Source organism: Hyaloscypha bicolor, assembly GCF_002865645.1.
Source record: "Hyaloscypha bicolor E unplaced genomic scaffold K444scaffold_126, whole genome shotgun sequence".
Lineage (NCBI taxonomy): Eukaryota > Fungi > Ascomycota > Leotiomycetes > Helotiales > Hyaloscyphaceae > Hyaloscypha > Hyaloscypha bicolor.
In genome coordinates this window covers 1035576-1049221 of record NW_020194628.1, presented here as the reverse complement: position 1 = coordinate 1049221, position 13646 = coordinate 1035576, and the positions used below count along the sequence as shown (strand labels likewise).

The 13646-nt window shown below is 32.0% G+C and overlaps 3 protein-coding genes across 3 annotated transcripts; 1 reads left to right on the top strand and 2 right to left on the bottom strand.

Annotated features, from left to right (window-relative positions):
- Positions 1–1314: 1314 nt before the first annotated feature.
- On the top strand, positions 1315–2235 carry K444DRAFT_666913 (uncharacterized protein; the record flags this gene model as incomplete). Its single annotated transcript, XM_024887240.1, has 3 exons — positions 1315–1422; positions 1465–1687; positions 1736–2235. Exons 1-3 carry the CDS (start codon positions 1327–1329, stop codon positions 2233–2235), a joined length of 819 nt encoding a protein of 272 aa, XP_024731890.1. The 5' UTR covers positions 1315–1326.
- A 632-nt stretch (positions 2236–2867) lies between these two features.
- K444DRAFT_538635 (uncharacterized protein) lies at positions 2868–3392 on the bottom strand (the record flags this gene model as incomplete). Its single annotated transcript, XM_024875558.1, has 2 exons — positions 2868–3161; positions 3210–3392. 2 exons carry the CDS (start codon positions 3390–3392, stop codon positions 2868–2870), a joined length of 477 nt encoding a protein of 158 aa, XP_024731889.1.
- Positions 3393–12417: 9025 nt separating this feature from the next.
- Positions 12418–12591, bottom strand: K444DRAFT_538865 (uncharacterized protein; the record flags this gene model as incomplete). Its single annotated transcript, XM_024875577.1, has 1 exon — positions 12418–12591. A coding segment is annotated over one exon (174 nt), but the record flags the coding sequence as incomplete, so codon positions are not given.
- Between the last annotated feature and the right edge of the window lie 1055 nt (positions 12592–13646).

Here is a 13646-nt window from a genome sequence, read left to right as displayed (position 1 = left end):
GTTCAAGGACAGGGGTGATCACAGATGTGTGATTGTACCAAGACAGGGGTACTCTCAGAAGCGTGATTAGTCACGCCAACAAATCAGGCGCTTGCATGACAGGGGTGATCCAAAAATGTGATTGCCTCGGCTGACTCGGTCAGTGGGAATCTGACCTCCAGGCCAACTCTCCAGCCTAAGCCAGCTTTTTTTACTGTACGACCAATGCGATAAAAGTTTGTAGACGTGTATCCTGAGGCAGGTATTCAAGATCTTAGCAATTTGACCAGATACCATGCATCTTCCGAGAGGTAGAAGTTCCTTGTGTTCGAGAAGCACAGGGAGGTTCACAAGATATGTGGAAACTTTCATTCTCTGGGTGCTCTTCCACTAAGGCTTCTGATTCTCGGGCCACGGAAAATCGCTAAGGTCTATTGTGACGATAAAGGGTCAAAATTCAAAACGCGTGTCACGACAACGGAGCATCGCTGAAATACTGTGTGAAAGGTGGTGACGGACGTATTTGGTTTGCTGTTTAAGACAGAGAAATCCTCCACATACATCATCATGCTATCATGCCACACAGTCCATCCATCTTGATATATATACAGGGTTGTAAGGCGAAGTGAAAGACCTAACGACTGATCCCTGGTCAAGTAAAGAAGAGCGCAACGTCTAGTTCAACCTCCGCACGATAAGGTGTCACAGGTAGGACACTGGTGGATATTGATATCGTTGACATGATGGAGGGCAGCGCAGGATCGTCCTGTTACAAACATTTTGGTTAGTTATCGTGTTTAAAATGAAGGGGGAAAGGAAAAAAACATCCTAAATACTTATGTGTCGCTATTATTTACTTACCCTATCATATATGTCGCATTGTACTTCCTCGGTGAAAGACCGGACAATACGGGGACTCTGCGCGAGAGCTTCAACTGTGCCTTTGCCTTTGCAAGCAGTGCAAATGTAGCCGTCCTTATAGCCTTCCCCCTTGCACTCTTCACACTCTGGCATTTTTATGCTAGGAAGGTTCCTAACTGTAAAGGTCGATAGAGGTGGACTCGGCGACGACCGCCAGGAAATAGCATCGGATGCGTGGGACAGAAATTCTGTCGCAAGGAAGGAAGAGTTGTCGAAGACTTTATCTGGGCACACCACGTCACGCAGCCTAGCGGCTAAAAGCGCTCTGGGCCGTTTTGCCACATTGGGGTTACCGTATCTTTCTGCCAATTGAAAACGTCGACCTCGGTAACAATCCTCATTGGCAGGCTGACAAATGCTTGAAGCTTGAAGCAAGAGCGATTCTGACGGACTCGTCTCCATTGCATTGCGATCCTCCTTACCAAAATGTCGAACGAGCACATGCAGCACCTTCAGTGCCAGACTTGCTTTGTCCACTTCCTAACAAATCAGGAATTGGTCCACCATATCGAAGAATACCGAGTCAGTACCTTACAACCTTTTAATGCCTTGCTAATTGATCAGTCTGAGGAACGGCTACTTGTCGCTAAATTAGAACGATGTCGACTACACCTCGCTCAATCCTACCATATCAACAGTGACAATGATGATGATGACGATCGCGAAGGGGAGGACGATGACCATGAGCCTGCTGCTCGACCAGACCAACTTCAGTGTCCCTTTCGCGGATGCAAAAGGGTGGAGCCATTTACGACGCGAGGAAATCTTGTCCGACACTTTCAAAAGCGTACGTTTTTCATCTTGCCATAGTGCAGGTTGCTGACTTTACTAACAGACATTCAGTGCTTCGAAATGTGTCCCTTCTGTCTCGAGATTATCAGACAAGTTCATCGATTTGTTAGGCACGATTGCAAAAACGGCTCCGAGAAGTCGAAGGATACATATATGCAGCAACGGGTTGCACAACTCAACAGAATGGTCAGCAAGGAGCTAGATCGGTTACAAAGCCCTCCGAGTCATACTAGAAAACGGGTCCACGGAGTTGTGGATAGCAGCTCGACCAGGGCGCAGAAGATGGTCAAGACGACACAAATTTCTGTTCTTCCGGCAAACACATCTTTGCAATCCAATATGTCTGTCGTTCGTTCCATGGCAACAGACGACAAGTTAACATCTCCTTCTGAGACGATGAAGGTTACGCCAACAAACACCACCGACGGGACGTTTGCTAAGGCAGCCACAATGAGACCCTCGAACAATGCCGAATTGATCTTTTCTTCCGAGACAACCATAGGCATGTCGGCGAACGACGGCGGGTGGGAATTCGCAGCCTAAATGATGCCCACGAATGACAGCGGATGGGCATTTGCTGAGACAGCGTCAGCGATGCCTGCGAACGACGGCGGGTGGGCATTTGCTGAGACGGCGCCAGCGATGCCTGCGAACGACGGCGGGTGGGCGTTTACTGAGACTGTACGGTGATCCCGCGTGCTGTTATATGGCCATGGATAGCTGTAATTTGGTGTATTCTTTTAAGAAAGTAACAATCATGGCGATGGACGGCAAGTGGGCGAGATAATCTCATTGTCCTAATCTACAGGAAGACGAGCTACTGTATGCGGCAATGAAGACCACTATCGCTCAGTTTTTCGGTTTATACAAGGACTGCTCAGGACTACATATATAGAGTACTGTATTCTAGGATTCATTATCCAGTTCCGCCTCCGCTTGTTTAGCTCTCATCGAATTGCGAAGTATACACCAATTTTTTCGGTCTCTAACTCCGCAATCATTTGAGCCGAGTCCTCTGACTCCGGCGAGACCAGCTTCGGCCAACTTCTTAACTCGTCTTTCACAGCAAATCCACATGTGATTGGAGATCCTTGTCTCATTTCGAAGGCAAGTCGCGTATCTAGGATAGCCCTTGAAATATATCAGAAGAGGTGTGCGGAAGAAAGAGCGATGACTTATAATCCGCCATTCTCGAAGAAAATTTCCGTTCCAAGGATTCCTGCTCGTGCTAGGGCAGCAAATGGGATCTCCCACATACGATTTGCTGCACGAACACTCTTCCACGGGATTAGGTGCGAACCGCGGTAATATATCACTCGCGATCCCTTGCTCCATAGGTGAACACACAGAATATCAGGTTTTTCGCCGCCCTTCCTGAGCTGGAAAATGTGACCTTGGTCTTCGGCGATCCTCTGGTAATATCCTAAACCACACCAGTCGAAGGAGGACTCAAGGATGGTCCGGATACGCTGCCAACATTAGCAGTGTTCGAGGTAGGATTTCGACCTTTGACCAACCTCATCCTTCAGGACATTGGATTTGCAGAATTCCAGTCCAGCTTTCGACGAAGAAGAGAACTGGGAACTATTTCGCTCCATCTCTGAAATACGTAGCCCCACCGTCGGATCTTGTATACAATAGAACCCATCTTCTGCGAGGGCCGTTCTCGCATCCTCAAAGGAGATTGCTGAGGTCGACATCATCCGTGGCCGGTGGTTGATCTCAGACGGAGTGCCTACGTATGTCCGATATGCCAAAGATGCTGGTAAAATCTAGCGGCCTGTGTGCCACTCCAAGGCAAAGAGAGCTAGGGCGGGAGACTCGAGAAGGAGGTGGATATTAGATCGCAAACGGAATCGCTTGGATCGCAGTGCTCGAGAATGCGCCGTTAAGGGTTTGCTCGGAGAAAGCCGAGGAATAGTACGAGTATGAGGATCGTGCCTTTTGCTAATACGATATAAGTTACTGCGTAAATCGCTATATGGGCTGCCGGGTATATGGAAAGGCTCTTTGTGGTATTTACCTCAATCGTGATTAGGCGGCGCCGGTTAGGAGACAATGGAATGAGATTGTCCCTGTACGGAAATTCGAAAGGTAGCGGAAGTTTAGATAATACCGAGTGCGATGGAAATAATGTAAATTAAAAGCACGCGGCGTAAAGGAGAAATAAATAGATCAATATTACAGGTCGTTATAGTTACTATGCGACAGAAAGACGTGGCGAGACGGTTGCCTTACTCAGCATAGATGGGATGAAGTCTATTGGCGGAGCTAATCGAGTTGAACACCTGACTCATCGTTAAAATAACCTTGGATGGGTGTCTAATCTTTTGCTTGCAAAAAATTTAATAAGGCTATTCGAGGGGAGAAATTTGTGGAATGCGCGACTTTGGATTTGAAGTGGCATGTGATTCGCCCAGTAATCCGGCATTAACCGATACGACCTTGGCGCGTTAGGCATTCAGGCTTTAATGCGTTCAAAATCCCTTAGGGTTTGAGTTAGGGGTAGTTAGTGGGCTTTAAATCTAGGCGGGAATCAGATTTTGCGTATCTAGAGTAGCTACTTTAAGAAGCAGATGAGCGAGCAGAACAGGAGCGAGAGCGGACAAATATCCTTCGAGAGTCTAGAGAAAAGTCAGTTCTATACCTGCAGGTAATTAAATACTAACTCGGTATTTTGTTAAGGTAAGCACGAAATACATCACTCGTCAGAAAGAAAGCAGAGTAGCTACATTATAGTCGCATATTATTTGACATGCTACTGAGAGTAATTAATTAAGCTAGGAGATGAGAAAACGAAGGAAGTAGATTCCTCCGGGGAAATCCGATCTTCAAATTACCCGTCTAGTGTGGGAGGGAAACTGCGACAAGACAAAAACCCACATAAAGTATACCAGAGCGCAAAACGTGACTTGATAGCAAAATAACAAATCAAAAGCGTAAATAGTAAAGCATAAATAGTATATAGTATATAAAAGCTTAATTAATTAAATACTCATAAAGGATTATTCTCTAAGTCTATAGAAAAACTAGCTTTCTTATGTGATTTCCGCAAGTTACGTATAAAAGGCCGTAGCCTTTGCCATGTAACCTAAACCTCAAAACCGCCAAAATAATATGATTTTCGATAAGTACGGCCTGCTATACTATATCCGACCCCCCATTTATTCGTACTTGTCCCCTAAGTACCAAAAATAATAGAAAAATCCTATTCAGAGTCCGAAATAACGAAATATTTAGGATCCTCCTCTATTAGTTAATCTAATTTCTCCTCTATATACCTAAAATAAGATTTATTACCCTTAAATAGTCTCATTTCGTATTCCTGAACTTGCTTAAAGGTAATCCGAACCCGCTTAGCTATATTCTTATACCAAATCCGATATAGTTCTCTATATTAATTAGTATCCGCCTTTAACTATTACTTAATTTCTGCCTTTACTACAGGGTATTAAGAAGGCTTATTACAGCGAATTATATTATAAATCGTACTAATATACTTTAAATAAATAGCTTCTTTGAATTTCATATTATCTATAGTATCCTTGAATTAACCTTTAATAGGAAGGGAAAGCTCTAGATAAGAGGCTTTAATAATCTTATAGGAGACTTTATTTTCGTATATTTCATCCTTAATAGTAACTAGACTTATGGGAACTATAATAAAAGGCCTATTAAGTAGCAAATTGTTATTAAGCTATTCTTTAACTTATATATTATCCGAGAATTAATACTTTCTTATAATTCCAGACTTATAGATTACCTAGCTAAAGGTATTCATTTATCTAGTTAAATAGACTATACTCGGAGTCTTTTCTCCTACTATTTTTAGTAGATACTTGCCTATTTCCTTAGCTACTTCCGGCTTAAATTTATTAGAAATAGAGAAGTAATTAATATCTTTAAAGAACTTCTTACCAAAGGTAATAGCTTTCTTATAGTTTATAAGGAAAATATAGCTAATATTCTAATACTTTTTACTAAGGTAGAATTCGCTACTTAAAGCTTTAGTAATAGCCAGATCTTTAGTATTGCCTTTATATTAATTATAATTAATATTTCTAGGAGCAAAGTATTAGGCTAGCTAAGAGTAAGTAACTAGGTAGATAGGATACTTGCTTAATATCTTATAAAATCCGAGCTATATTAATAGATCTGTTATTAAAAGTTAAGAGGCTAAGGTAAAGTAGCTATTACTAAGATCTCTATATATTAATATATTATTTTTTTTAGAGATAGAACTATAGTATCTCTATCTTTTCTATTAAGAGCTCTTAAATACTAAGCTTTTCAATCTACTTTAGGTAATTCTTCTTATAAATATGGCTATTTATACCCAAATTAATAGTACTAGACTCAGGAATAGGGACTATAGTATTAAATTAGAGCTATAAATTAGGGCAGAATTAATTGGAAATATAGTACTTATATTTATACTTCTCGATTTCCTGGTTTTTAAAAAAGAAATCTCGTATTTCCTTATTTACTTAAGTAATAGAAATATACTTCTTGCCTTTAGTAACTTTATAGATCTTAGTAATTATCTTTAGAACATCCTCAATCTCTTATATATTAATAGAAAGAATATTAGTAAGTTACTAAATATATATTATATAGGAAGCTTTAAGGAATTCATTATTAATCCTATAGTATTCTTGCTTAAAAATAAATCCCATAATATTACTATATACTTTTTTAAAGATATACTTATCTTACTAAGTAAATATTAATTTCCATTTAGCTAATATCTTATAGATATACTAAATGCCTTTATTAAGTTCTCTGGACTTAATATTCCTGGTCTTCCGCTTCTTGGTTCTAAGTATAGTTAAGGGAGTCTTTTTAGATAGTGTTTTTCTCTTTAGTATAAAGGGCTTCTCCTTACTTTCCGCTATTTTACTAACTTTATACTTAGTCTAGTATTTAGATCTCTACTATTTATTAGGAGTCTTAGGCTTAGCTTACTCTCTATTCTTACTAGGTTCTTCTTATCTAGTTATACTAGTTCTGCTAGCTTTACTAGTAGTCTTCTTACTAGGCTTTATCGAATTAGCTCTATTTTTCTTAGCTAGATCTGGTTAAGTTAAAACTGAAATTATAATAGGGGCCCATTTTTTAGGCTCATTTCGGAAAGCAGGAAAAGGCTTATTACTATAAACTCCCTTAATTAGGATTCCGGAAGTATTAAAGGTATATTATCTAGCTTTAAGATTATTAGCTAATAGTAGCTTAAACTTTAATTCTCTATATTCCGAAATAGCTTTAGTATATTTAAGTACTTTAGTAATATCTAATTTAGTAAATATACTAGTATTCTAATACTTTTTATCTTTAATATGCTTTAAAGTAGCTTTATTAATTAACTAAATAGCTTCGTATACTAAAGCTTTTGTCTTAAAAAGAAAGTACAACTTCTTATAGATATTTTTACTAAGATTATTACAGATATTATTAATATATTAGCTAAAAGCTTTACTATATAGTATAATTCCATTCTATTTCTTAATATTAAGACCGTTTACTATAGTTTTAATCTTATTAAGCTTCTCTTATCTGTTTTTAGAAATGCCTTTAATAATATTCTTGAATTCCCTATTATTAGCTTAATAGTTCTTTAGTTCCTCTTTAGTTAATTCTAGTCTAGTCCCGTCTCTAATAAAGGTTTTCTATTTTAAGAGCTTATTATATATACTGCTTAGCTTATCTAGAATATTTGTATTAAATTCGGTAATTATAGCTATCTTTTCTAGTATTAGTAGGCCTTCTATAACTGCTTAAGCTTCTTTAATACTCTAAATTTTAATACTATTAATCTATAGGCTTTTAATAATATTGCGGCTTATAAGAACTAGCTATTATACTTTACTAACTTGAGGAATTTATTCTTTAGCTATTTTATTATTCTTAATGGATTATAAAGATATTATTAGTATAATAGTTATAGGTTATAGAGTTAAAGGTTCTTAAGGTTATAAGGATTTATTTTAAGTATATTTCAAAATAAAGAATAAATTAGAATAGTCTTGAATTATATAAATATATTATATATATTCGAGTTTTTCTTTCTTTCTAATAAGAAAATAAAGCTGAAATAGTAGTATATATAATAGGGAAAGTAGGTATAATAATTAGATATATTTGAGGTAATATAGTTATGAATTAGAAATAATTATAGAAAGTAAAATATGGAGTTAGGCTTCTATTATAGAAAAGAATATAAATATATATACCCAAGGGAATATAATTAAGGAAATAATTAAGGCAGGTTAAACTAAATAGTAATAATAGGGAAATAAGAAGGTAATATAATAGAAATATAAATATAATAGTAGTATCTGAAGTATTGAAATATAAAAGAGAATAATAAAAATTTTATAATATAGGTATATCCCGATTTTTTATTTATTTGGAGATATTTCTATTAACTTAAAAAATAGTATAAAAGAAGGGAAATAATATAGGAAATATATAAAAGATAAGATATATAAATATACTAAAGATATTAGAGAAAATATAAAATAAGTATTAATAGAAAAGAAGTCAGAATAATAGAATTAAGGAATAACTTAGAATAAGGTATTGTTTTTTCTGAACTAATTTGTATTTCTTTCGAAAGCTAATTGCATTTATTTAGTACTTATTAGAGTCGACTTTAAATAGTATAAAACTATTTAGTTATTTGGGACTTTAAAGTAATATTTATATTAATAAAGGTAATACTAAAGGCATTAGAATATATAGAAAAGAGAACTATAAGATAATATAAATAGGGTTTATAATATTATTATTGAGTTTGGAATAGTTAATATTAAAATTAATATAGAATATAAAAAGATTAGATATTCCGAATTAGTATTAAGGATATAGGAATTATTCAGATAATATTTAATAGTAAGAAATAGATTAATAGTAAGAATTAGCAAATTATATTAGCTTTTTAAAGAAATAATTGGTTCCTGGTAATAAAATGGTATTTTAATTAGGAAATAGATTCCATATAGGAGAAGTTCTCTTTATATAGAAGTAGGAATATATAATATACTAATTAAGCCTTAATATGAGTTTTAAGAGTAGTTACGGTTATATTAAAGAGGAAGTGGGTTTTCTAATATAAGATAGGCTTTAAATAGACAGATCTAGTTTATCTAATATCTAATAGATTTCCAGAATCACATATTATTAAATACTTTTGGAAATAACTATTAGATTTAATAAGGTTTCTTTTTCCTCTTATAGAGCTTCTAGTTTAGCTATTTCGTCTATATATAACTCCTAATTAGGAAGTTTGTTTGGGTATTATAAGGAAACTTGTAATAATAGTTCAAGTTAAAGTCGAGATCTATAGATATTATAGTTAAGCTTTAGACTAGTATAAACCGCAAGAATAGCTAGTTAAAAAAGCGAATAGAGCCTTTAAAAGGTTCCTAGTTTAGTAAAACATATATAAAAAACTCTCTTTTTTCTTCTCTTCTTTCTCTAATTCCAAATATAGCTATTATCTATTATTATAGTTCGGAGTCAAGAGTTTATAAAATAACTTCTCGATTTTTTATTTATTTTTATACTAAAAGGGATTCTTTATATTTGATTCCTAAGATCTAGTAATAGAATTTCATATATTAAGAATACTATCTAGTAGTAGTAATTAGATAATAGTAAGAAATAAGTAATAGTAAAGCTTATTCGATTTCTAGAATAATAGTCTAATAATAATATTCTCTAAAAGTTATAAATAATAATTAGAAGGAAAATTTAAAATATATATAAGGAATTAAATATAATAAGCTTTATTTCAGATTAAGAAGAGCTCCTATTATTAGATACTTTCTCCTAATTCTTTATAAAAGAGATATACTTTACTTTTTCTAATTCCGGTAATTCTAGAATATATATAATAATACTAGTAGCTTTCTTAATCTCTTAAGTATTATTTTGCTTATAGTATTCTATAACTACTTTCTTTTCTAGTTCTATATCTATTTTAAAACATTTATTTATAGGTATATACTTATTATTAACTTTGTTTTTAGGGAAATACTAGAATTCATTTCTTTTAATAAACTACTTAAGTTAATTTCTGGTATATGTTTTTCGGAATATAATATTATTAAGTTCTTCTAGTATATAGTATTCTTTTAGTTAATCTGTATATCTTACTTTATATAGGCCAAGCTAGTAATATAGTAGCTTTATATTTCTTAATTTGTCTTAATCTATTAATTTAATATTATATATAAGAACTAGATTCTTTTCGGAAATAGGCTTTAAATGAATCTAGTAAATAGTATTAAATTACTTCTTTTTCTTTTGGTATTTTTTATTCTTTTTTATTCTAGCTTTTTTAATATTTTTATTTCTTATCTATATTTACTTTATATATATTTCTAGAAGTATTTCTCTATTATAGACTTTATTTTATTTAAGTATTCTCTAGATTAGAAAGTATATTTCTATAGGTAATACTATTTCCCTATTATAGATTATATAAAAGGAAATAAATCCAGTTTGTTTATATATAGTAATTCGGTTAGTAAATAGAATATATAGTAGTAAATCTACCTAAGGCTTCTTTTTACCTATTATAAGTACTATAAATACTTGAATAATTAGTTAATATCCTCTTTTAATTATATTATTTCCTTTAGAATTATAGGCCAAAATAATAATTCTATTAATTCCTAGCTTATTAAATTCCTGAATTACTACTTCTTTGAATTCTGATCTGCTATTTACCTTAAGCTACCTAAATAAACTATATTTATAAATAATTTCTTCCTAAATAAACTTGACTACCTTTTTACTAGTTAGATTCTTTAAAAATCTAGCTTTAATCTATCCTGAGAAGTTATCTCTAGTAATAACTAATAAGTTATATTCTTTATAATCTAGTAGTTTAACTATATTAATCCCAAGGTAATAGAAAAGGGATATAGCTTTTATTAGATATAGAGCTTCTTCTTATTTTCTTTTACTTTTATACTAATAGATCTTACAAGTATTAATATATTTCCGTATATAGTTATAGTAACTTTCCTAGTAATAGTAACTAGCTACTAAGTAAAAGGTACTTTCTTTTCCGGTATATCTAATCTTATTATATAGCTCTTTAATAATGATTTCTCTTTATTCTTAATTATTAATAATAAGTTAAAATAAGTATATTTTGGATATAACTCTCTATAGTAATTAATCTCTTATACTATAATTCAAAGCTTTCCTACTTAACTTTTAAAACTTGGCCCTAGATATTTTTTTTAGTCTAAAAAATATTATAAGATATTATATAATATTCTAGTATTATTTGGAATAGCTATTATTTAAGGGGTCTAATAAAATAATCGGGTTATTAAATAAAATATAGAAGTTAGTATTATTATTTACTATTTTACCGGAGGTTATATATAAAAGGCTATGGCCTTTACTATATAACTTCTGGATTTTATTATTTTTTAATATTACTAATTTACTTCTAGATATGGTAAGGCTTTAATTATTAATCTCTAGTAACTAGATACTATTATTTAAATATCTAGTAAAGGTCTTAAGAATTGGATTCCTCAAAACGATATTACGTAATTAAACCGGAACCGCTTCCTTTATTTGAATTTTCTATCTAATAGGTATTATTCTAATAATATTAAGCTCTATTACTAATTATTTATTAATATTCTTATCTTTTTCGGTATTGCCTTCTTACTATAGATGTCTTAATAATTTATTAGTAGTAGTATACTTAGTTCCCTTAATATACTTGATTTTAAAGTTAAATAACTAAATTCATACTAGCTAGTAAGTAACTAGAGCTTTAGGAAGATCCGTAGCTACTTTACTTAGCTATATAACGAGTATATTAGCGTCTAGTTTAAGGATAAAGTAAACTTCATATAGCCAGAATTATACTTTCTATAGATATTTTACTAGCCCTTAGTATTTTTTTTTAGTAGTATTATATTTTTATTTAGTATTATTCCAGATTTCAGACTCGTATTATATGACTTTCTTTTTCCTTTTATTATTATATTAACTAAGAGTTCTATTCTATTTATCCAGGCTAATATCTACTACTAATATAATTATTCCCTAACTTTCTAATAGATTATAGTATAATTTATAGAATATTAGAGCTATAGTAAGCTTTTCTTAAAGAATTCATATAGCTTACTTTTATTTATTATTCTAGTTTTGTATTATATCTTTCCTTATTAAGTAGTAAATGGGTTTAGTAATAATTATAAAGCCTTTAATCCAAATGTAGTAATAAATAATAATTCTAATAAATGCCTTACTTTTAGTTATATTATTATAATATTCCTATCTCAAGATCTTAGTAATTCCTGAACTTGAAGGGCTTCTTCTAAGTACTCTATAGATAAAGCTAATAATAACTATATTATTATAATAGAACTGTGATTTTTCTCTTATACTAGCTCTGGCTTATTTAACTTTATCTAGGGTTATATCCAGGTTTTAAAAGTATTTAAATATAAAACGCCGAATTCCGGGTAAAATAAGCTATTTATTATAGTTTATATAAGGTTCCTTAACTCTAATATTATTAATAAATAGTATAGCGATTTTAGGAAATAGATTCTCTAGAATAGTTATAATAACCCGTATAAATTATATAACGGAATTAGTAGCTTCCTAAAATAGTATAGTTATTCTTAATAGTCCCAGAGGCGTTATAAATACAGTTAAATCTCTATTATAAATGTCTAATATAAGTTAATTATATCCGGAAAAGAAATTAATTAGAGAGGTATAAGTATATTTAGTAAATTCTTCCGAGATCTCGTTAGTAGATAGGGGTAGGTTAGCGTCTTGTAAGGTTACTGAATTTATCTTTATAGCGGTATTAATTAGTTTATAAGTCCTAGTAATCTTCTTTATAATCAAGAACTATAGATTTTGGTAAGGTCTATTATATTTCTTAAGGATTCTATAATCTAGGTATTCTAATAGTATTTTTATTACTACTAGTACTAGAGCTTTGGGATATGGGAAATTCTTCTCTTACCAGGCTTTATACTCAATAGTCTTAATTAGAATAGATAAACTAATATTCTTATAGACTTTTCTTACTTCTTTCTAATTAAATATAATTATACTTTCTTAATTAATTATTAATTCTTGAAATATAGCTAGTTCCTTTTCCCAGAGCTAGTTACTAATATTCAATTATTTAAGACATTCCGGAGTAAGTTATAAACCTTTTAAAATAGCTAATATCCTTAGTAAAAGGTAGTTCTTATATTTTCTAGTATATTCCTATAGGTATTTTCTAGCTTTGGATCTCTTAAACTAGTCTGGACATTTACTAGGGCCTTTTCTAGTTCTATTATTAGTATCTACTAGTTAAACCTTTTTATTCTTTATTTTATATACTTCTATAACTAGAAATAGACTATAGTTATTATTCTTTTCTTTAAGAGCTATAGCTATTTTCTCTAGTACTCTTTTTATCTAATCTCCGGAATTTATAACTTTCCTATTTAGCTTCTTTCTAGTTAGGTACAGAGAGCGCCTTTTCGTCCGGTATTTTAATATACCTTTCTTAAGCTTCTATATATTCCAGAATTCTTTTTAGTCTTGAGTTCGATATTTCTTAGCTTTGGGAATATATTCCTTTATTATTGGGAGATACTATTTTATCTCTTTTTTAGAAATATCTTTATTTAATATCCTTTTTACTTCTTTTTCTATTAATTCCGGAACTACTTTTAATAATACTCTAATTAGAACCTTTTCTGCTTTAGTTTCTCTAAAAATATTATTAATTTCCTGAACTCCTAAACCTAAAATAAAAGAATCTATAGGAAATTCCGGTATCTTCCCGTTTCTCCTAATATTACTACTGATTATAATACTAGGCTCTATTTTTCCTTTTTATTTTTAGTTTCCTGCTTTATATTACTTAATTCCTTGACTCTGGGAGCTTGATATTCTTAAACTAT